The sequence below is a fragment of the Perognathus longimembris genome, chromosome 8 (genome assembly GCF_023159225.1).
Source record: "Perognathus longimembris pacificus isolate PPM17 chromosome 8, ASM2315922v1, whole genome shotgun sequence".
NCBI classification, from domain to species: domain Eukaryota; kingdom Metazoa; phylum Chordata; class Mammalia; order Rodentia; family Heteromyidae; genus Perognathus; species Perognathus longimembris.
Genome location: NC_063168.1, coordinates 23,193,383 through 23,216,766, shown reverse-complemented (window position 1 = coordinate 23,216,766; position 23,384 = coordinate 23,193,383). Strand labels below are relative to the sequence as shown.

The 23,384-nt window shown below is 41.4% G+C and overlaps 1 protein-coding gene across 2 annotated transcripts; it reads left to right on the top strand.

Moving 5' to 3' along the window:
- Nucleotides 1-1,482: 1,482 nt before the first annotated feature.
- On the top strand, nucleotides 1,483-19,409 carry Cnrip1 (cannabinoid receptor interacting protein 1). 2 transcript variants are annotated; one of them, XM_048352640.1, is made up of 3 exons: nucleotides 1,483-2,023; nucleotides 4,072-4,222; nucleotides 18,374-19,409. In XM_048352640.1, the coding sequence occupies exons 1-3, from the start codon at nucleotides 1,845-1,847 to the stop codon at nucleotides 18,536-18,538; spliced, it is 495 nt and encodes a 164-aa protein (XP_048208597.1). In that variant the 5' UTR covers nucleotides 1,483-1,844; the 3' UTR covers nucleotides 18,539-19,409. The 2 variants fall into 2 exon arrangements, with proteins under 2 accessions (XP_048208597.1, XP_048208599.1); XM_048352642.1 differs by having other exon boundaries at nucleotides 1,900-1,991.
- The last annotated feature ends 3,975 nt before the right edge of the window (nucleotides 19,410-23,384 follow it).

Sequence of the window (23,384 nt, the reverse complement as noted above, 5' to 3'; positions counted from 1 at the left end):
ACTGTGTGGTGGGTGCTTGAGTTCCAACAATGATCAAAACAGACAAGAATCTCACCCTTTACTTCTCTGCAGTTTTCCAGCCACACACTTTCACTGTTAAGTTTCAGCATATGTGTTTGCCAAAGTGACATCCAACCCACTGTTTTAATAGTTGCATAATATTCTATATTACAGAATATAGTATCAGTAGACAAGAGTTTATTCAACCATCTGTTTATTGGTTGACATTCCATTTAGGTTTTGAGTTCTGAAAGCAAATGACACATGTATTAAATACTCATTTATATCTGCACAGAGACAGTTTATTATTTCTAAGGAAAAGTAGGCTGACTTGGGTAACTAAAATATTATAGACAAACACGTCTTTCCCCAGACCCCATCCACCCTTCTTACTACTCCACCCTTCATTCCCCAGGTGTGCTCAGTGGCTCTGGTACTATCCACCTGGGTGGTGCTGAAGCAGGTACTCCTGTCAGCCATCTGAAACCCATCTACCCCAAGGCACTTGGTCAGGCTCCCTACACTAGCCAACCAGCAACCAGCATCTACCTGAAGACTTTGAAACCAGTGAAAACACACTTAACAAGCGAATCTAAGCACCTGTCAATATTCCTTTGCCCTGTGTTTGCTCTTGACCATTGTCATCAGCTTTGCCTTAGGTATGTAACTTTGACAGGCCTGATAAAGCATCCTTCAAGACCTGTGTAAGTATATGTAGTGGATTATACTGCCATTCTTGAAACAAAATATGTATGACAGAAATGCACACCTACAGGGAGGTGTCAGTTCTTGAGTAGCCTGCCTGCTTGCTTCCCTTCCTTCTTTCCTTCCTCCCTCTCTCATTTTGTGTACCTTTCTTAATCGATCGTGGCCGAGTCCACACAGATGGTGGGTTGTTTTGGTGTTTGTTTTTGCCAATCCCGGAGCTCGAACTCAGGGCCTGAGCACTGTCCCTGGCTTCTTTATGCTCAAGGCCAGCACTCTACCACTGGAGCCACAGCGCCACTTCTGGCTTTTTCTCTATATATGTGGTGCTGAGGAATCGAACCCAGGGCTTCATGTATGCGAGGCAAGCACTCTACCACTAGGCCACATTCCCCCAGCCCCTGAGTCCACAACAGATGGATCTCTTTCCCTCTGCCATTTCCCCTAAGCTTCGGGAAGCCTCCTATTTCCTGAAATTTAAATCACTAGTTAGCAGTTTCCTATCCAACTTCCCGTCTCCCGCCTCTGGCTTCTCCCCTCGCAGCCTCCTCCAGCCAGCTGGGGACCGGATCCTCCAGCCACCGGGTCCTCACCCGTAGGCTGACTCAGACAGTACCCAGACTGTCTCCAAGGGGGTGGTCGTCAGCTTAACCCCAGGTGTCTGCGCCCCCGCCCCCTTCTCCCTCCACCCCTCACCCCCGCCCGGAGCTGTACTAGGAGGAGCCTAAATGTCCGCTTCTTCAGCTGAAAGGGATTGTGGTGCGTAAACAGGATTAACTCTCTCGGCCCCAGCCACACAGATTTGCGCAGCGGCCTGCGGGTCGGAGCGAGCGTCCGCGGGGCGCTGCGCGGGGAGCAAGGGGATGGGGCGGCCCGCGGCCTCGGAGCTGTCCCCGGGATCAGCTTCCTGGCCGAGTGCAAAAGGGGATCACAGCCTCCCCGGCCGCTGCTGCAGAGCCCGGGTGGACGGCGGCGACCGCTCCTAGCAGCCGCCTCCCCCCCGGCCGCCTCCCTCTCCCTCCCCGCGCGTCCTCTCCGCCCACCGCGCTCCAGCCTCTCCATCGCAGCCCGGCCCGCGCTTGTCATCCGCCCCCCACCCCACCCCACCCCGAGCCGCCGTGCTAGCCCCTCGGTCAGCCATGGGGGACCTGCCGGGCATCGTGCGCCTCTCCATCGCGCTGCGCATCCAGCCCAATGATGGCCCGGTCTTCTTCAAGGTGGACGGGCAGCGCTTCGGCCAGAACCGCACGATCAAGCTGCTCACCGGCTCCTCCTACAAGGTGGAGGTCAAGATCAAGCCCACCACGCTGCAGGTCGAGTGAGTGCGGGGCGCGCCGCGGCTGCGGGGAGGCCCTGGGGGGTAGTGGAGCAGGCGGTAGCCCCAGGGACACCCTAAGATTCTCCGGGGGCCCCCTTGATCTCGCGGCGCACCCAGGAGGCCTCCGGGTGGGGCTACGAGGTCGGTTTCCTGGGCCCCAGGCTGGTATCCCTCCAGTCTCGCTTCCCTCCACCACAGTGCATCCGTTTAAATCAGCGACCAAAAGTCCGGGTTTTGGTTTAGCTTTTATTTGATTTCTCATAAATTCCCCTTCTATCCAACCCTGAGTTTGGAACCTCAGGTAGCCGGGGTGGGGCAGATGGGAGAAGGCCGGGAAGGGGCTCACCTGCTGCAATCGCCGCCCTCCTCTGCGGGTTCTGGCATCCCTCCGTATGCGGGTGAGGCTGGAGGAAGAACGAAGGCTGGAGAATGGGGTAGGAAAGCATGGGTGGGGGTGGGGGGCTACTGGAGCCCTCTGGAGAATGCTCCTCATCCCTCCGCAGGGCTAGAGCAGTAGGCACACGTTGGAGGGTGCAGTCTCTGTTTAGGCCTAGCTTTAAGGTTTTCCATGATGGCACTTTTCTCCCGACTTGTCTGCTCTACCAAAGGATATTGCCTGGGATTACAAAAGGATGCTTTTATTTGGGGGGGAGGGGGATAATTTGTGGCAGAGATTATCTCCTTCCAGCCACGAAGGAATGATGCAACCCGTAGACCTCTGGAGAGAAAGCCAGTGTAGACTTGGCCAATGGAGGAAGAGCTCATGGGTGGGTCCTTTATCTCTCACTTCCAAACTAAGTCTGGAAAGAGGCGTAAAACAACATTTATCATATCTTCCATATGCTGGGGGACAAGAGGGCTTTAATCCATAAGACGCTTTGTGATCTGTTTTAATGCAGTAAATTTGTATTAACCCCCTAGATACAAGGATCTGGAACTATACTTTGATGGTTTTTGGTGTCCCTGGTCCATCTACTTATCAGCACCCCCACAGTTTCATGAACCCCTTGCCTTCACAGTTCCAGATGGTTCCTGCCCCTGCATTGTAATCTAGGCTTTCCCTTTCCCTGCTTTCCTGGTTACCTTCGCCCCTGATTTATCAGTTCTACACCCCATTTTCTTCTAGGTAGGACTCTGAATGTCAAACTAATTTTTAAAAAAGCAAATTTAACTGGGGCATGATTGTTCCTGCTTGCAATCAAATCACTAATATATAGCAAGGCCTTATCTCCAAAGCATAGCTATACATTAAAATTAAATAAGATGAAAACACATTTAATGACAAAACTAGTTAATGCTTTAGTGCTATCAAGGACTTCTCAATGCTATATTCTAGTGGTTCTCAAACCTAAATATATAATAGAAACACTAAAGAACTTATTGAAACTGATGTTTGGGGCCTACCACAGTGCTTTGAGTTTACTCTGTCTAGGGTAGGGCCTAGATGCTTGTGTCTTAACAGGTCCAAAAGTAATGATGTTATTCTCATTGAGGATCATTAATCCTAACACAAAGGAATGAAGCCAGTGAGAATTTCCAGTGATGAGGCAAGCACGAAGAAAGGCACTACAAAATATAGGACCCTGGATGACTAGAAAACCAATAGAGTATATATAGTTCACTTGTTGTTGGCCCTATACCTATGAGTCACCTAGAAAACACTAAAATAAATTTACCAATGCCAATGCCAAACTACATCCCAGACCAACTGAATCTGATCTTGAGGGGTTACTTGCCAGTTCATTTTTAATAGCTCCACAGATTATTTTAAAGAGTAACTAAAGAGAAGAGTCACTGGTAGAGTCCGGCATGGCCTATACAAGTTTTCTGGATGAGAATATTGAGATCGGTTTATACAGAGGAAGTAGCTTATGGGTATGTGACTAGTCAGAGAATTCTATTCTACTGAACTTTCAGAATTACCTTCCATAATACAGCATCTCCCTCAGTCAGGTCCTGCAGGTTTCCTGTGGGGGATTTTGGTCCAGACCAGGGGAGGGTATCTAAGGTCATTCATATTATACATAGCCAACTCAAGTCCATTACAGGAACATTTCCATTGGTGGTGTACTGGTCCCCCTGGAACTGAAGTGTAAAGAGCCTGATGGGGACAGAGTTGTCTACACGGGCACATATGACACGGAAGGAGTGGCCCCAACCAAAAGTGGAGAACGACAACCCATCCAGATCACCATGCCGGTAAGGCCTACATGGGGGTTGAAGGTGTGCTCAGGGCCAGTAAAAATTGTGGAAAAAGAAATAATCACTATCACTTTTTAGAAAAGGTGTACAACAACCAGTTACTATGGGAATTAAGTTAAGTTTACTTTAGGAATCTGCAGGGGAGAGAACTGTGTAATAGTAATTACATAGTTTTGCATGATGACAAACTAACCCTATAGATGCTTAAAGACATCGAAGAGATATGGGCACATGACCATTTTCCCTTTTACAATGTGTAGTAAGATTTTTTCAATAATTAACTCTGAAAAGTTTTTTTTTTTTTTTTTTTTGGCCAGTCCTGGGGCTTGGACTTAGGGCCTGAGCACTGTCCCTGGCTTCTTCTTGCTCAAGGCTAGCACTCTGCCACTTGAGCCACAGCACCACTTCTGGCCATTTTCTGTATATGTGGTGCTGGGGAATCGAACCCAGGGCCTCATGTATACGAGGCAAGCACTCTTGCCACTAGGCCATATCCCCAGCCCTGAAAAGTTGTTTTTTTTTTAACTTTTGAATTTCTCAATTAGGAAACAATGTATAAGAAGGGTTTCATGGTGACATTTCTACACATGTATACTATGTATTTCAATCTCACTTATTCTATCACTCTCCCTTATCCCTTTTTTCTCCTTCTTAAAGCAATTCCAACAGATTTCATTGTTTTATTTTCATGCATGCAAATAAATTACCTCAACCATATTCATCCTCACTCACCCCTTCATTAGTCCTCTTGCCTTCTGCTGGTAACTCCAACTCCAACACAGCCTGCTTTACTTTCTTCCATTCGTTCTTTTCATGTGTATTAATTGCACCAAAAAATTCCACCATGATATTTCAGATATTTTCTCTTTCCCTGACACTCAACCCCCACTGATCAATAGCTTTTTTAAAGAAAAATCAGTCATGGGGCTTGATCTCAGGGCTTTGGTACTATCCCTGAGCTTTTTTGCTCAAGGCTAGTGCTCTACCACTTTGGTGGCTAATTGGAGAGAAGAATCGCACTGCCTTTCCTTCCCCAGGCCTGCTTTGAACCACAATCCTCAGCTGTCAGCTTCCTGAGTAGCTAGGATTATAGGCATGAGCCACCAGAGCCTAGCTGATCAATAGTTTTTATTGAGAATCCTTATGTCATCTTTATACATAGTTGCTCTGTATTAAAAAATTATCGAGCCTCTATCATGGTTTTTTCCTCCTCCCCTTTCCTCATTGTCCTAAATGAACTTAGGGTCAAGTGATATATAAACATATACATTTATTAATATAGGTATGTACATGTATATGTGTACATGTATATGTATGTCTTTTAGGTCTAGCTTCCACCTACAAAAGAAAACATGTTGTCATTTTGCACTTGTCTTGTCTCATTCAACATGATGTTCTCTTATTCCATCTATTTTTCCTGCAAATAAATGATTTTATTTATTATGTCTATATAATATTCCATATCTTCTCTATCTTCCTTATTCATTCATCTGTTGTTGGCATCTTGGCTTATTTCACCATTTGGCTATTGTCAATAATGTTGTAATAAACATGTGTATACAAGTATCTCTTGATTTACATTCTTTTGGATACATTTCTAATAGTGATAGAGTGGAGTCATAAGGTAAATGTATTTTCAGTTTTTCTGAGGACCCTTCATACTGATTTCCAAAGTGGTTGTACTAGTTTACATATCTCCTAACCACACATGAGGGTTCCTTTCCCCCACAATCTTGCCAGCATGTATTACGGTTTTTGTTCTTGATGATTACCATTCTGACTAGGGTAAGATGGAATCCTAGTGTTTTGATTTGTTTTCCTTCATGACTAAGGATATTGAATATTTCTTCATTTATCTATTAGCAATTTGTATTTTTTCCTTCTTCTGAGAATGGTCTGCTCAATTCCTTGTCCATGTGTTTATTTGTGTGTGTGTGTGTGTACCCACATGTGCACGTGCACACTTGTGTGTGAGCTTATGCACATGCGTGCATCAGTCCTGAGACTTCCATTCAAGGCCTGGGCAATGTCCCTAAGCTATGTTGCTCAAAGCTAGTGTACTACTACTTGAACCACCACTTCATTTCTGGGTTTTTGGTGGTTTATTGGAGATAAAATGCTCACATATTTTCCTTTCTGGCTGGCTTTGGACTGCAATCCTCAGATCTTAACCTCCTGAGTAGCTGGGATTACAGTTGGGAACCATTTGTCCATGCATTAATTAAATTATTCTTTTGTGGAACTCTTTGTATATTCAGGATATTAACCTTATATTTGTTGAAGAGCTGGCCAAGATTATCTCCCATTCCATGGGTTGTTTCTTGGTTTTAGAAACTATTTCTTTTACTGTGTAGAGACCTTTAAATTTGATGTAGCCTCATTTCACAATTCTCTCTCTTTCTGTGTGTGTGTGTGTGTGTGTGTGTGTGTGTGTGTGTGTGTGTGTGTGTGTGTTGGTACTGAAGCTTAAGCTCAGGACCTCATGCTCTCACTGGGTTTTGCACTTCCACTTGACCCCTAACTCAAGTTCTAGCTTTATGATGGTTAATTGGAGATAAATATCTTTTGGATTCATCTCCCTGGTTTAATTCCAAAGTGAGGTTCTCTGATCTCAGCCTCCTGAGTAGCTACAATTATAGGTATGAGTCATTAGTTCTTGGTTCCCTTTCACAATTCAAGTTCTTGCCTTCTGAACAATTTGACTCCTATTCAGGAGGTAATTGCCTGTGCCTATAACATCTAGAGTTTTTTTCCCCCCTCTTTTCCTATAGTAGATTGAAAGTTTCAGGCCTTGCTTTGAGCTCTTTGATCCACTGCAAGTTGCTTTTAGTAAAGTGTGAGACATAGAGGGCATGTTTCAGTCTACAAATACATAACCAGTTTTTCCTAGCACCTTTTGTTGCAGATACTGTCTTTCCTCCAGTGTATTTTGTTTTGTTTTGTTTTGCCAGTCCTGGGACTTGAACTCAGAGTCTGGGCTCTGTCCCTCCCTGAGCCTCTCTGTGCTTAAGACTGGTGCTCTACCACTTGAGCCACAGGGCCATTTCCAACTTTTTCTGAGTAGTTTATTGGAGATAAGACTCTCATGGATTTTCCTGCCAGTGTTGACTTTGAACCATGATCCTCAGATCTCAACCTCCTGAGTAGCTAGGATTACAGGTGTGAGCCACTGGTGCTGGGCTCAGTGTATTTTTTTTTCCACTTCTCTGTTGAAAATTATATTGCTGTAGCTGTGTGGTTTTATTCCTACATCTCCTAGGTTTTTTTGCTATATGGCTCTGTAGTATAATTTGAAATGTTGTTCTGTTTACATCAGAATTGCTTTTGCTTTGTGTAGCTGATTTTTCTGTTTCTGTAAAAAATGGCAGTGAGACTTTGCAGGGTATTGTATTGAAACTGTAGTTGCTTTTGGAAGTATGACCATTTACACAATATAAATTCTACCAATATATCTGGATGCCAGTTGCTCATGCCTATAATCTAGATACTGGGGAAGCTGAGATCCAAGGATCAAAGTTCAAAGCCAGTCCAGGCAGGAAAGTCCTTGAGACACTTATCTCCAATTAAACACCAAAAAGCCAGAAATGGAGCTGTGGCTCAAGTGGTAGAACACTAGCCTTGAGCACAAAAAATGCTCATGGACAGTGCCTAGGCTCTGAGTTGAAGCCCTAGGACCAGCAACAACAACAACAAAAAGTTCTTCTAGTCCCTGAGCATGAGAGGTCTTCCATTTTCTGATGTCATCTCCAGTTTCTTTCTTCAAAGTTTTGTGGTTTTCATTGTAGCAATCTTTTACTTCCTTGGCTAAGTTAATTCATAGGTAGTTTATTTATTTTTTTTTATTTTTTATTTTTTTGCCAGTCCTGGGCCTTGGACTCAGGGCCTGAGCACTGTCCCTGGCTTCTTCCCGCTCAAGGCTAGCACTCTGCCACTTGAGCCACAGCACCGCTTCTGGCCTTTTTCTGTATATGTGGTGCTGGGGAATCGAACCTAGGGCCTCGTGTATCCGAGGCAGGCACTCTTGCCACTAGGCTATATCCCCAGCCCGGTAGTTTATTATTTTTAAGGCTACTATGAACGGAAATATTTCCTAATTTCTTTCTCAGGCTGTTCATAGTGGTTAAATAGAAAGTCTACTAATTTTTCACTGTTTATTTTGTATCCTGCTATATTTCCAAACGTGCTTATTAGATCTAGAAGCTTTTTGGTAGAGTCTGTAAGTACAGGATTATGTCATCTGCAAATAAGGATAATTTAACGCATTTCTTCTCCACTTGAATCCATTTTACTTCTCCTTTCATACTGCTCTGGATAGACATTCTACAGCCATATTAAATTAGTGTGAAGATAGTAGATACTCTTGTCTTATTCCAGACACAAGGAAAAATATTTGTTTCTTCTGTATTTAATAAGATGTTGGATAAGTTTGTCATATATAGCCTTTATTTAGCTCAAGTGCATCCCTTCTATTCCTAATTTCTTCATTAAAAAAAGAAAAAAGATATTGGATTTTGCCAAAGGCTTTTCTCTGTCAGTTATGATAATCATGTGATTGTTTTTTTTTTACTTCTTGACTCTGTTTATGTGATATATTATATTTATTGATTTATATGCTGAATCATCCTTGTATTTTTTAGATGAAACCAACTTAATCATGGTGTATGATCTTTCTAATATATTGTAAAATTCTGTTTGCAAGAATTTTTTGTGTGTGCTGATCCAGGGACTTGGACTCAGAATCTGGGTGCTGTCCCTGAGCTTTTTTTGCTCAAGAATGGCACTCACTTCTGGCTTTTTGGTGTTTAAGCCCCAGTACTAGCACACATATATACACACCAAAAAAAGAAAATAAAAAGAAAAAATGTCTACTATCTCTTAGTTCTTATGATTATATAAACAGTGGGACACAGTAAAAATGGCTCCTGGTTAAGAATTAGGAAATATAGTGTCTGTTCTTCTATCTTAGACTGGTTGCAGTCTGGTTCTAAGACAAGCCTGTTAATCTCTCTAAATCTTTGAGGGGTTTTATCTATAAAAAGGAGATGACAGAATGCTTCTTTTTCAGCCATAAAAAGGAATAACAAAACCAAGGTGGAATAATATATATGAAACTCATGCAGCATGATTGTTATACAAATGCACAGAACTGTACCCAAGTATAACTTGCTTCTCCCAGGGGTCTGCTTGGGTAGATTCTCCTTGGAAGGGACAGATGGGTTGGGAAGGAATAGAGTCTGTGTGGATACTTCTGTTCTTTAGAATGCCAGCTTTGAAGCCCCCATCTGTCATCGGATCTGCCCAGGCGGTAGTGCTCCCTCTCAAAAGCTGATGGGAAGGGTAAACAATTAAGGCATGAGAGAAAGGAAGGCTGCAGAGTGAGCAGCCATGAAGTTCACTTCAACATGACTTTGGATCCAATGTTAACAAAGAGCAATAGAACCAAAGCTGAGATACAAGGATCTAAACATCCCAACATTCTGCTGTCAGCACATTTCTGTTAGAATCCCTTTCATTAATACATTCATAGTTCTTTTTATATTTTTCAGATGTAAATGTAATAATAACTTTCTCTTTGTCTGCAGTTATAATCATTTTGGGACTTGGTGGGTTTTATGTGTATGTGTGTGTGTGTGTGTGTGTGTGTCTGTCTGTCTGTCTGTTTTATAACAACTCTTAAATTATTTTTCAAAAAAAGATCTTACTGTGCACTAGTGGCTTACACCTATAATGCCAGCTCCACAGAAGCTGAGATCTTAGGATCATGGTTCAAAGCTAGAGTGGCAAGAATGTCTGTGAGATTCTTATCTCCAATTAACCATCAAATACCTGGAAGTAGAGCTGTGGCTGAAGTAGTAGAACACTAGCCTTGAGCAAGAAAGCTAAGGGACACTGCCTTGGCCCTGCATTCAAGCCCCAGTATCAGCACACGTACACACACACACACACACACACACACACACACACCCCTCAATAATGTTTCTCACTTAGGTTCAAAGTTTCAGGGTGTTGCTTCTCTCAGAAGGTTAGCTTCTGTTATGTTTGAAAACTATTTTATTTAAAAAAGTTACAATATTAAAATACATAATTTATAAAATATTTTTATAATTTTAAATTGAAATTTCAATGGAATTGTAAATGTCAGGTGTACTTTAGATTCATAATGTCTTATAGTAATTGAAATAATAAATGTGACTGTTGAAAGGGATGACATTGATCATGATGTGCTGTATTCATAAACTGCTTTGCTAAATGGCAACTCCTTTGTACAACTACTTAAAGATAATAATACAATAATGATAGTAATACTAAGCCTTTAAATACTAAGCCTTCATGTCTTATAAAATGAAATGTCAACTTATTCACTCCACCTCTACCTTTTTGCTAACAAATCTGTAATGTTTTCATTGGAATGTAGATAGTATTAATAGAATGTATAAAACATAGTGTATTGTTGAGGAATGAAAAGTGCTATTTGTCATTTGCCTTAAATTCTTTTTTAATACTTTTTTTTTGCCAGTCCTGGGGCTTGAACTCAGGGCCCGGGCTCTGTCCCCTCTGTCTCTGAGTCTCTCTGTACTCAAGGCTAGCATTCTACCACTTGAGCCACAGCACCACTTCTGGCTTTTTCTGTTTATGTGGTACTGAGAAATCAAACCCAGGGTTTCATGCAAGCTAGGCAAGCACTCTACTACTAACTAAGCCACACTCCCAGCCCATTTTCCTTAAATTCTAGTTATAGATAGTACATTTATTGTGGAAAAATCTAAATGGAAAGATAGAAAATCTCAATTTCTAAGGAATTAATACTCTTTGGTGCTTTACTATACATTGATTTCACATTTTAGAGGCCATGTATATAAACTACTGTAATAGTATTTTCTCACATCTTTAACAACCTTAAATTCTTTTTCAATGGTGGTGTAAACCCATCCTACCAATAAACCACCATCACCATTTTCGTAATAGTGGATACTCAGAGTCCTTCTAGTGTTTAAAAACCTTAATCAAACTGATAAAAAGGTGTGTGTGTGTGTGTGTGTGTGTGCGCACATGTGTGTGTGCGTGCATATGCTAGTACTTGAACTCAGGGCCTCACACTCCCACTTGGGTTTTGGCTTGTGACTGGGGCACCATCCATGTTCATTATGGCACTATTCACAATAGCTAATTTGTGGAAACAGCCTAGAGTCACTACAGTGGATGAGTACATTTTAAAAATGGAGTACCTATACACAATGGAACTTTACACAGCCACTAGAAAGAATAATATTATATTATTTGCAAGCAAATGGATGAACCTAGAACAAATCATGTTAAGTGAGTTAAGCCAAGCTCAGAGAGACAAAAGGTGCATGTTTTATCTCATGCAGAAGCTAGATCTAAAATGCACTGGAGCATAATAACTTATACAGGTCTCTAAGCATTCACATACAGTGAGACCAAACGCAGATACACTTAGGAGAGGAACACAAAGGCAGAAAGCTACAATGCCTATGTGCATCTGATCATATACAATAACATTTATTGAAATGAACTCCAGAAAATGGAAAAAAAGTTTTTTCTTCTGTTTTTGTTTTCTTTTTGTTCTGTTTGTTTGTTTATTTATATATCTTTGGGAATGCAGGGGAGGCACCAAAATGGAGGGAGAGAGGGTAAACAAATGTAGCAATGGTACTCACTGGACACTATGTTGAAAATGAACTATACACTTGGGAGTCGGGGTGGGAGGGAAAAACTGGGAAAGAGTAAGGGAAGGGATAACAAAAAGAACAAAAATAACAAAATAACAAAAAGAAATCTACTCTTTACCTGACTTATGTAACTGTAACCTTGCTGTATGCCACATTTATAATAACAATAACATTTTTTGATAAGGACTGATGCTGTACAATTTAAACCATACCTCCACTTCTGGCTTTTTGGTGATTAATTGAAAATAAGAGTGCAATGGATTTGTGTAGCTGGACGGTTTTTGATCCACTATCCTCAGATCTCAGCCTCCTGAAGGCATTTCTTTAACTACTAAAATGCAATGTTTAACTGTTTTTTGGTGCTAGCAATTTGTTTTCTTTTTAATGAACTATGATTTTGTCTTTTATCTAAATATTTTTAGTGACTCTTACCAATTAATTCCTATGATTTTTTTTTTCCATTACTGAGGATTAAACTTAGATTCAAGCTTGCTGGGTAACAATTTTATCTCACTGAGCCACACCCCTAGTCCTTTTGCTTTTTTTTCCCACATTTTTTCTACAGGTTGTCCCTGGACTTTTGGATCATGATCTCCCTGCTTTTACCTCTCAAGTAGACAGGATTATAGGCATGTACCCAGCTTGGTAACTAACCTCAAACTTTGATCCTTCTGTTTTTTCCCTCACAAGTTGGGGTTAAAGGTGTGTACCATCATGGCCATCTTCAATTCATGTAATCGTTTATATTAAAAATAGTAATTATTGGGGCTGGGGATATAGCCTAGTGGCAAGAGTGCCTGCCTCGGATACACGAGGCCCTAGGTTCGATTCCCCAGCACCACATATACAGAAAACGGCCAGAAGCGGCGCTGTGGCTCAAGTGGCAGAGTGCTAGCCTTGAGCAGGAAGAAGCCAGGGACAGTGCTCAGGCCCTGAGTCCAAGGCCCAGGACTGGCCAAAAAAAAAAAAAATAGTAATTATTGTTAAAACTTATAAATATACTTAGTTTTGGTGATTATAAAATTTATCATTAAAATTTGAATGTTTTGCTATTCTGGGTCTTTTGTTATTCCATATAAATTTTTGATTGCTTTCTCTATAACTTTGAGGAAAGTTGTCAGGACTTTGATGGGTATTGCATTGAATTTTTAAATTGCTCTAGGCAGTGTTGTCACTTGTATGATGTTAATTCTTCCCATCTAAGAATGAAAAGTTTTTCCCTTTCCTTAAATCTGCTTCAATTTATTTTTTGAGATTTTTAAAGTTTTCACAATAGAGCTCCTTCACATCTTTGGTTAATTCCTAGGCATTTTTTGAGGGTATTACAAATGGAGTCTTTCCAGATTTCAATCTCTATCTTTTCATTGTTGACAAACAGAAAGGCTGCTGGTTTTTGTGGGTTGATTATATACCTTGCTACCTTGCCAAAGTTTTGCATCAACTCAGGTAAGGTTGGGTGAGGAACCTATAGGGTTCTTTAAGTAGAGGATCATGTCATCTGCAAAGAGGGATAGCTTTACTTCTTCTTTCCCTATTTGGATACCTTTTGTGGGGTTTTTTTCTTGCTGTATTGCTCTTGCTAGGAATTCCAGTACTGGGTGGAAGAGGAATGGAGAGAGTCAGCCTCCTCAGCTAGTGCCTGGTTGTAGAGGGAATGGTTTTAACTTTTCACCATTAAGTATAATCCTGGCTGTCGATGCTGGTGGCTCACACTTGTAATTCTGGTTACTCAGGAGGCTAAGATCTGAATATCACAGTTCAAAACCAGCCCAAGCAAGGTCTGTGAGACTCTCATCTACAGTTAATCACCAAAAATCCACGGGTAGTGAGGTAGCCTTAATCACAAAAGTTCAGGGACAGCACCCAGGCCCTGAGTTCAAGTCCCAGAACTAGCACTAAATGAATGAATGAATGAATGAATGAATGAATACTAATCAGATCAGAGAGAAAAAGGACACAAGCTTCTGTTGTATGTGGAAGTTTGAGTTAAAATATAAGCATGTATGAAAATACATACATATGCAATCAACTTGATGAAATTGTGGTACACACAGGAGTCTATTTCCATAGGATAATTTCCTTTGAACAAGAACAAGCAGTTTCACAAAAAGATCAGAAGACAGAAACATGTCTTGTCTGGGGGGGTGAGGTCTAGGGGTGGCAGATAAATAGAGAGAGGAATGGTGAGCAAATACAGTGTAAATACACTTAATGTAAATATTTGAAAATAGAACTAGGAAACCAGGAGATGGGTAGTGATGAGATAGATGGGAAAAAGAATGATGGAAATGGTAACCGTGATCAAGATGCATGGTGTACATAAATTGAAACCATCTCTTATAACTATTTGAAAATAATAATAATTTGAATATATGAACAAGTACATAGAAAAATATATTGCATCAGCTTCTAGCATTAACAATTGTGATATAAACTGGAATTACATTGTATATTTTTTTTGTTTTATTTTTTAGTTTTTGGTGGTGATAGTTCCAGGACTTGAACTTAGGGCTTTGTACATGCTAGGGCAAGTTACTCTACCACTGAGCTACATCCCTAATACCATACTACGTGTTCTTGATAGTACTGGGCCTAGTTCATAATGGCAATATAAACTAATAGAAAAAAATTAAATATTTTACACTAAAAATTTCCATGTGGTACTCTGTTCTATATGAATATGCCATGATTTGTGCCTTAAAGATGCCTTGACCTGTTCAGTTTCTCATTGAACTTTCTGATATTCTTAGGATACATTGTAGGAAATGAAATTGCTAGACCAGAACATGTTCATGACTTTATTCTGATATAAATAATTATTTCAAAAGGCTGTACAATTCAGTTCCTACCAGAGGTATTTAGAATCATTCTATGTGGTTCATGGAAAATAAATATGTCTACTTTCTTTGTTATTTTTTTCCTTTTCTTGACGATACTGGGGTTTTGAACTCAGAGCCTTATACTTGTTAGGTAGGTACTCTACCACTTGCAGCCTGGCTCCAGTCCTTTTTGCTTTCAAATAGTGTCTTGTGCTTATGAACAGGCTAGCCTGGACCAAAATCCTCTGCTTATACTTGAGATAAAACACAACCAATAAAACTTTTTGCCTGGGCTGACTTTGAGCCACTATTTTCCTGCCGTCTGCCTTCTGAGTAGCTAGGATTACAGGATGAGCCACTGCACCCTTCTATATATAATTTTTTAATTTTTTTTTTTGGTCAGTCATGGGGCTTGATCTCAGGGCTTGGCACTGTCCCTAAGCTTTTGCGCTGAAGGCTAGTACCCTGACACTTTGAGCCATGGCACTACTCCCTGTTTTCTGGTGGTTAATTGGTGATAAGAGTCTCACAGACTTTCCTGCCTAGGCTAGCTTCAAACTGCAGTCCTCACATCTCATCCTCCTGAGTAGCTAGGATTACAGGTGTGAGCTGCCAGTGCCTGGCCCTTCTATCTTTCTTAATCAACTGTGTGGTATAATTATAAATAGTAGATGTATCATTTTAAGCATACAGGTCAGTGAGTTTTGACCCACACATATCTGCACCCAGGTAACTGCCACTTCAGTCAAGAACTAGAATACTTCTATTACTCTATTAGTCCCTAAAAGCTCCTCTCTCTCACATGTACACATGCGTGTGCATGCACACACACACACACACACACACACACACCTACCTTTGCATCACTGTCTTCCATTTTAGACCACAGAAAACATGGATGTTTTCTATAAGCATAGATTATATTCTGTCAGGGCTGGGAACATGGCCTAGTGGCAAGAGCGCTTGCCTCCTACACATGAAGCTCTCGGTTCAATTCCCCCGCACCACATATATGGAAAATGGCCAGAAGGGGCGCTGTGGCTCAGGTGGCAGAGTGCTAGCCTTGAGGGGGAAGAAGCCAGGGACAGTGCTCAGGCCCTGAGTCCAAGGCCCAGGACTGGCCAAAAAAAAAAAGAAAAGATTATATTCTATCATATAGTTTTATATCACTGGAATCATGCAGTATCTCTTATTTTGGGGGTCTAGATCCTTTTGCTCAGCATGTACTCAAGATTTATCCCTTTTATTATCTTAGTGGTAATGAGTAAAATGCTATTTTATAAGTATACAAACTTGCCAATCATTAGATGAATTATTAGATCTTTGAGTTGATTCTAATAGGTCATTATGGGCATATGGAAGTTTTAATATGTAAAAATTATATATATGTATGTTTGTATAGAGAGAGCCATAGAGACAGAGATAGAGAGAGAGAGAGAGAGAGAGAGAGAGAGAGAGAGAGAGAGAGAGAGAAGTACTTCATTCTCATACCTGGGAGGTATATTGGCTCTTGGTATATCAAACACGGTTTCATGGCAAACGTGTTTCCCCAAGGAAAGCCCAGATCTTATTTTGGAACCAAGTTAACAGGATGAAGCAATGTTGCAGGATATAATTTTCAAAGCATCTGGCAATGCTTTCTGGGAAGCACCTGATTGCTGTGCTCCTGCTTCAGCTGCAAAGTGTAAGGCTCCTGTTGCTCACTGCCCTTCTTCTTTCCACGTCTCCTGGCTCTGGAGGTGTCTAAGAAGCCTGCCAAGTCAGTCCCTGTCCCGTCCCTTGAAATAGGAGGGCCAGAGGAGAAAATAACGACTGGCATCATGCTGCTTAATGCCAGATCCCCTAAATAGCTCCAGAAGGTGGTAGCAGGGTCAGGCAATCCCACAAGCCATTTGAGCACCTGCCCAGTGGCCCCTAGGGTATTCTGTGCCCTCTTCTCAGCTCCAAGGGAAATGTATCCTCATGGGTGAGAGTCTCATGCAGTGGTTTGCTAGGCCTATCTTCTAGAAGCAGAATGCAAACTTGGTTATTGTTGTAGTACTCTCTCTGCCATATACAGATGGGTGGAGGTCTAGCATTTTTATTTTTGTTTTGCTTTTGAAGTATAGTCTATCTTTTCCTGGGCTGCATTAAGCCACAATCCTCCTTTCTCTGCCTCCAGGGTAGCTAGGATTACAGGAATATGCTGTAATACCCACTTATAATATAACTTCATAAGAGCAAGAATCATGCCTTGTACACGTTTTATATGTGCAAGACATATCGTTGACTCAAATAGTGTTGAATAGTATATTATGTGAGCCTGTGACATGGACTCCTGAGTTGAAAATACTCTATTAATAAAGTAGGTCACTAATAATCCAATACTTTTAGTAAAATAGTTGCACTTGTCAACTCAAGGCCAAACAACTTTCCCTGGAATTGAGAAAAAATGTGGGATAATCTTGTCTTGTGCTGACAGATGTTGTACAAATGTTATCTTGTGCCCCTGTCTTCTGAAGTAGGAACTGAAAAAACTTAACAGTAAACATTCTTCCCAGTTCCCCCTCTGTAACAAGGGTCACTTTAAAGCAACCTCTAAAGTGCTGAGATTCTAAGAGAAGTTTTCAGAAAATTAAACTTGGGAAGTAAGATAAACTTGGGGGCTGTTTCTCTTCAAAGTAATATGATAACAAATGCCAATGTACAGAGCACCTGACATAAAGGAATATTTCCTTTATTACTTTTTATTTCCTTAAGAAAGCTAAGGCACTTTGTAGATGAAGACACACTTAAAGCAAGGTGCTGTGGCTCATACCTATAATCCTAGCAACTCGGGAGGCTAGTATTGTGAGGCTTGGGGTTCAAGGCCAGCCCAGACCAAAAAAAGTTCATGAGATTCTATCTCAACAAATAACAACAAAGAGGCTGGAAGCAGTAGCATGTGCCTGTCATTCCAGCTACCACAGGAAGCACACATAGAAGTATGCAAACCAAAACAGCCCAGGCATAATGTCAGATATTCTCTGAATATCTTATAAAACCGAAGGGGCTGAAGGCATAGCATAAGTGGTAGAGTGCCTGCCTGGCAAGAGCCAAGTCCTGAGTTCAAACTCTAGTATCACCAATAAAGAAGGAAGGAAGGGAGGGAGGGAGGGAGGGAGGGAGGGAGGGAGGGAGGGAGGGAGGGAGGAAGGAAGGAAGGAAGGAAGGGAGGAAGGAAACAAGGCCAGAATTTGCTGGCTCACACCTTTAATGCTAGTTTCTCAAGAGGCTAAAGTCTGAGGACTGAAATTCAAAGCCAGCCTAGGCAAAAAAAAAAATAATAATAATAATAATATGTAAGATTGATATCTCCAATTTACCAGCAAAGGCCTGGAAGTGGTGCTGTGTTCAAGAGGTAGAATGCCAGCCTTGAGTGAAAAATCTGAAAGAGAGTGCCTAGACCCTGTGTTTAATCCCCAGGACTAGCACACCAGAAGGAAAAAAAAAAAAGGAAGAGAGAAGGAGGAAGTGAGGAAGGAGTAAAGGAGGAAGGGAAGAAGGCAGGGAGAAAGACAGTGATTTGGCTGGTTATGCTGGGAGATCACACTTTGTCACTTTCTCTCACCTATGGCTTACAAATGAGGTTTGTCTTTGACATATTTCTCTTCCCCCAGTTCACGGACATTGGAACCTTTGAGACGGTGTGGCAAGTCAAGTTCTACAATTACCACAAGCGGGACCACTGCCAGTGGGGAAGCCCCTTCTCTGTCATTGAGTATGAATGCAAGCCCAACGAGACACGCAGTCTCATGTGGGTGAACAAGGAGTCCTTCCTCTGAAGACAGTTCTTTGTGATGTTGCTGGACAATCTCTCCAGAAATCTACTTTTAGATAAACCAGCACAAGCCTTAACCAAGGCACACCAACACCGTGGCTATTTCCTACCTGGTTCTGATGACCTCCTAGCCCCAATTATTGTGAAAGTGTAACTCCCATGATGCAGTATCCCTGACATAATAGATAATAATGTCCTGCCCTGAAAATACTTCTTCCTGTGTTCTATGCTGGTGTCTTTGAATCCAGCCACGCTCAGTTATGTTGTTGATTGCTGTGACTGGAGCTCAATACAATCAGAAGCCTTGTCCTGTACTAGAGGCTTCCATAGAATGACTGTGGTGTTTTGTTTCCAAAGATGAGTAACTCACCCTTTTTTTGTTCATTGTTAAATGAAAAAATAAAACAAACAAAAAAACCCACCTGTGCTTAAGTGCTCCCATGTGTGAAATGACAAGTTGTAACATGCAGTGTTTGCCAGCTCCGGAAGCAGGCTTTGTGAAAATGTAACAGCAGCAGGTGTGAGCAGGACTCTCTGCCTTCCTCTCAACAGCTCAGCCTTTTCAGGGAAGGGTAATGACAGGAAGAGGATGCATGTGTAGAGACGTATTTTTAATGTGTTGACACTCTCTGAAGTAACTCAAGGGAATGTGCTCTGGTCTCATGGAAATGGGGGGAGGAGGGTGGAAGGGATGGCCATGGACCACTGATTGACAGGAGCCATGGGGTCTCTCTCCCATTTGGCAAACTACCATGTGTTTAAAAGGTGGCATCCCCCACATTCCCTGTCACTTGAACTTTGTAAAACTGTGTATGGAACGGTAATTAACTTTTGATATTTCTTAATAAAGTTACTGAAAAAAATGCCTGCATGCATTTATTTATTTGTTCGTTTGTTTATGGTGTTATTGGGATCAAACTCAGGGTCTCACCAATGCTCACTAGACAAGTGCTATACCACTGACTTACATCTCAATTTTGGCAAGAGTGGTATAGCTCTTGGACCTCTGCTCGAGGCCAGTCCACTCAGGTCTCTCTGGTACATGGTGAAGGGATGTGGAGTAGAATTCACACTCCTGCTTATTAGGGAGGCTCCAGAGCCAGCTCCAACAGTGTAACATAGGCCCACGTGGTAAACAATGGAAATGTGCTCATCCCTACCCTCACTCCATTCCCCCTCCTGTGGTCACAGCCTCTTCACTAGCCAGCTGTGCAGGTCAGAAGCAGGAGGGCAACATGCACAGTCACACTGAGACCCTCTGCCTGCTCCCAGGGAGCCACGGGGACCTGGCACAAAGTCTGGGTGCTTTTAGTTCCGTAAGCAGGGAAGACATTTCCTCTTGAAAAGAAACATCCTACTTCCCAAGAATATTCACAAAGATATATGGGGATTTAGAGTGCACTTGTGTGTGGATGTCTCTAGTCTTGCCATATAATAATATACCAGGCTACTGGGATTATTTTAAAGAATCAGTTTTGTTTTGTTTTTAAATGAAAAACAACTTGGCTGGGGAAATGATAGCAGATGTGACATCGATCAAGAAGCACTGTGCTCATCAACTGGTGTGTTGAATTGAGAGTTCACTGTACAAGGACTTAAAGATTATTTTTAAAATACTTTAAAATGTTTACATTTTTTAAGGATGAAAACTTGGAAGGCTGATAGTCCAAACCCTTCCTTCTATGGCTTACCTGCAGTCAGGCTGTGCTGCCACCAGGGAGCAGTAATAGCTTGATTTGGGCTGAGAAATGTTAGCTCGACCTGTTTCTCAATTAGCTGGTTCAAAAATAATAGTGTCTAATATAATTGCCAAGTATAAGCACTAACCGAGTCCTAATTACCACATTTTTAAAGCCAACATCACTTGAACAGACACTGAGATATTTAAAACAGTGGATTTACTATATAGAGGCTCAAGTTTCTTTCCAAAATATCCAATAGAAGACACACAGGGCAATTAGAAGATAGAAAAACAAGAGAATTACTCATTTGGATCTTTGTGTTTGATTAGTAAATATTTTCATAGGTTTCAAGCTAGTGAGTCACCTCTCAGAGTGTCAGTGCTTGTTTTGAAGGGTGGAAACAACATCATGACTTTTGCAATATTCTATGCTTGGGTTTTGGTTGTCGTTGCTTTTTTTTCTCTCTTTTTTAATGAGAGGCTTCATTTCAAGTTTAAAATGACTCAGGACAGGGATGGGCAAAATGTGGCCTGGTATAACTTCCCATATCCTCCCACAGAGGAGCAGGAAGATGGATCCTGGGTGTGGGAGAAGCAGAGGCATGGCTCAGTTGGTAAAGCACCAGCCAATGAGCAAAAGCATCAGGTACCAAGTTCAAGTCCCTATTTTGAACCAAAAAAAAAAAAAATAGAAAAGATGCATTCTGGATCAGAAGAGAAGCCGGGGTGCATGAGCTCCTCCCAGAGGAGCCTGGGAGGTTGCCTCAGCTTGCTGCCATCAAAGGAACTTCCTAAAATCCTTTAAAGATTTATGGTTGTGCCTCTATAGTTTAAAAAAACAAATAAAAAGTGTGTGTGTGTGTGTGTGTGTGTGTGTGTGTGTGTGTGTGTTTATTCCTGCCTGGCCAGAGGCAAGGATGAATCTAGGGAGTTGGGGAGGTGTTAGAGATGAAGTAATAGAAAATCTTAACAGCTAATCTGCCACGTTAAGTGATCGCTCCTGGCATATACTGTTCTCTACTTATTATTGGACTTGAGCCCAGTCTCTCTGGCTACTTTTCTCTAAGCTCTCCTCCTACTCCAAAATGTAAGTGCTCAGCTATATCAAGCTGCTGAGTTGTAACTTTGCCCCTCAGCCATCTGGAAGGGCTATTTTTATATGAGTTGTAGCCACGTCCCTCTACTTTCAAGCATCAGATGGCTACCCAGAAGCTTGAGGAACTAGGCCACCCTTCTAATTAGAATGGTGACTAAAACACTTTGAAACAGGTGGAAGAGTAGAAATGACTTGAATTTGTATTTGCTGACACTTTACTTACGAAGAAGTCACTTGCCCAACCATCTAAACCATCTGGATCACAGATGAGCACAGAAAATGTGCCAAAAGTAAATAAAAGGGCCTGTCCATAGATGTCACAAAGTCCATTCACAAAAGGCTTGATCTTGTCTCCAGGTCTCAGAACTCCCATTTTAGACACAGTCTAAGATGTGGAGTGGGCTCATTTTTGGCTATTTGAAAACTGAAAGCAGAACAATTAGCAGAAAGAAGGCAATTTGTAGAAGAATAAATTTGTAGAAAATAAATTCATCTCATAGAAAAAATAGATAAAATGCAAATTAAGTCTATTAAAACATAAACTAAGAACAGCCACATATGATGGAGAAACCATCTTGTCTTAAAACCACAGGAGTTTCTGCAGATAAAAAAATAAAAAATCAGTGTCTTTACTTATGGCTCTGATTCACTTAGGAAGATGGTCCATTATCTCAGTAACATATTACTGAAAAGAAGTTCAGATTCTGGAGCTAAAATACTTCCCAAACAGGGATTAAGGGCATTGCTCAGTGGTAGAACACTTGCCTAGCAAAAGCATGGCCCTGAGTTCAATCCCCAGTGTTTTCAAAATGATAGGAAATAAAAAAGAAATATTTCAAATCCTGGCCTATTCACCAATTGGGAGAATTTTTTTTTGTCTTTTCTTTTCTAGGCAAGCACTTTGCCACTGAGCTACATCCCAGCCCTTAGTAGAATTTAGAACCTATTGTTTACTTCTGATATTTTACATTTTTTTGGCTAGCCAGAGGCTGAAGATAATTGAAACATGTAAAGTGAAACTTTGAATAAAAGGTCCTACTGTACCCTACATAGTAATTTATTTAAAGGTGGCCTTTTAGAAGTCAGAGCCACTCCAGTTAAAAGCACTAGATAAGATGAATTAGAGGTTTACTTTGGAGTACAGTGAATTTCATGTTGTTGCTTGCTAACAAAGAAAAACTCCAACGTATTTGGCCCTACACTATCTTTTTAAATTAGTCCTAACAGGCAGTCCTAACTTCTGACCACAGAGAATTTTATTCTCCTTCAGGTATTCCAAATGTGAATAGTTTCTTTTGCCATAGCACAACCTGTTCCCTCTGCTTGGAATGCCCTGCTCCATTTCCTACCTAGCAAATGCCTTCAAGTGCCAGCTTAAATGTCACTCCAGCTACAAAGTCTTTCCTGACTCCTCTAAAAGGTTGAGTCAAGAATAATTGCGGGAAAAAAAAAAGAAGAAGAAGAATTGTGAGGGGCTGGGACCGTGGCTTAGTGGTAGATTGCTTGCCTACCATGCATGAAGCTCTGGGTTCCATTGCTCAGTTCCACACACAAAAAAAGCCAGAAGTGGCGCTGTGGCTCAAGTGGTAGCATGTTAACCTTGAGCAAAAAGAAGCCAGGGACAGTGCTCAGGCCCTGGGTCCCAAGCCCCAGGACTGGCCAAAAAAAAAATCTTATTACCCCATTTCTTAAAAGTGTCACCAGTCTCCTTCCTTCTGTTTTTCTTAATTTCTCTGAACTGCTTCCACATCTTCTTCCTGACACAGTGAAAATGAGCTGAGTCAATAAAAAGGTGATGAGATTCTAGAAAGAACTGGCTTGCTGGCAGGCTGACTGGCTGGCTAGAAGACTAGCCAGCAAAAAATTTGGAATATATCAGCCTTTAGCAGTGAGCTTCCTTATTCCTTTTGAAGAAGACTTAGAATGAGAAAGAAAACATTTCTGAATTCCCTTACTAACAGTGAGTTTGACTTTTCATATGGGTAGTATCTCCAATGATACTACTAAGGTACATTGCTCTTTGAAAGAATTTATGAAGTTTTATTTACATCAAATAACCACTGTGCTGCTGAC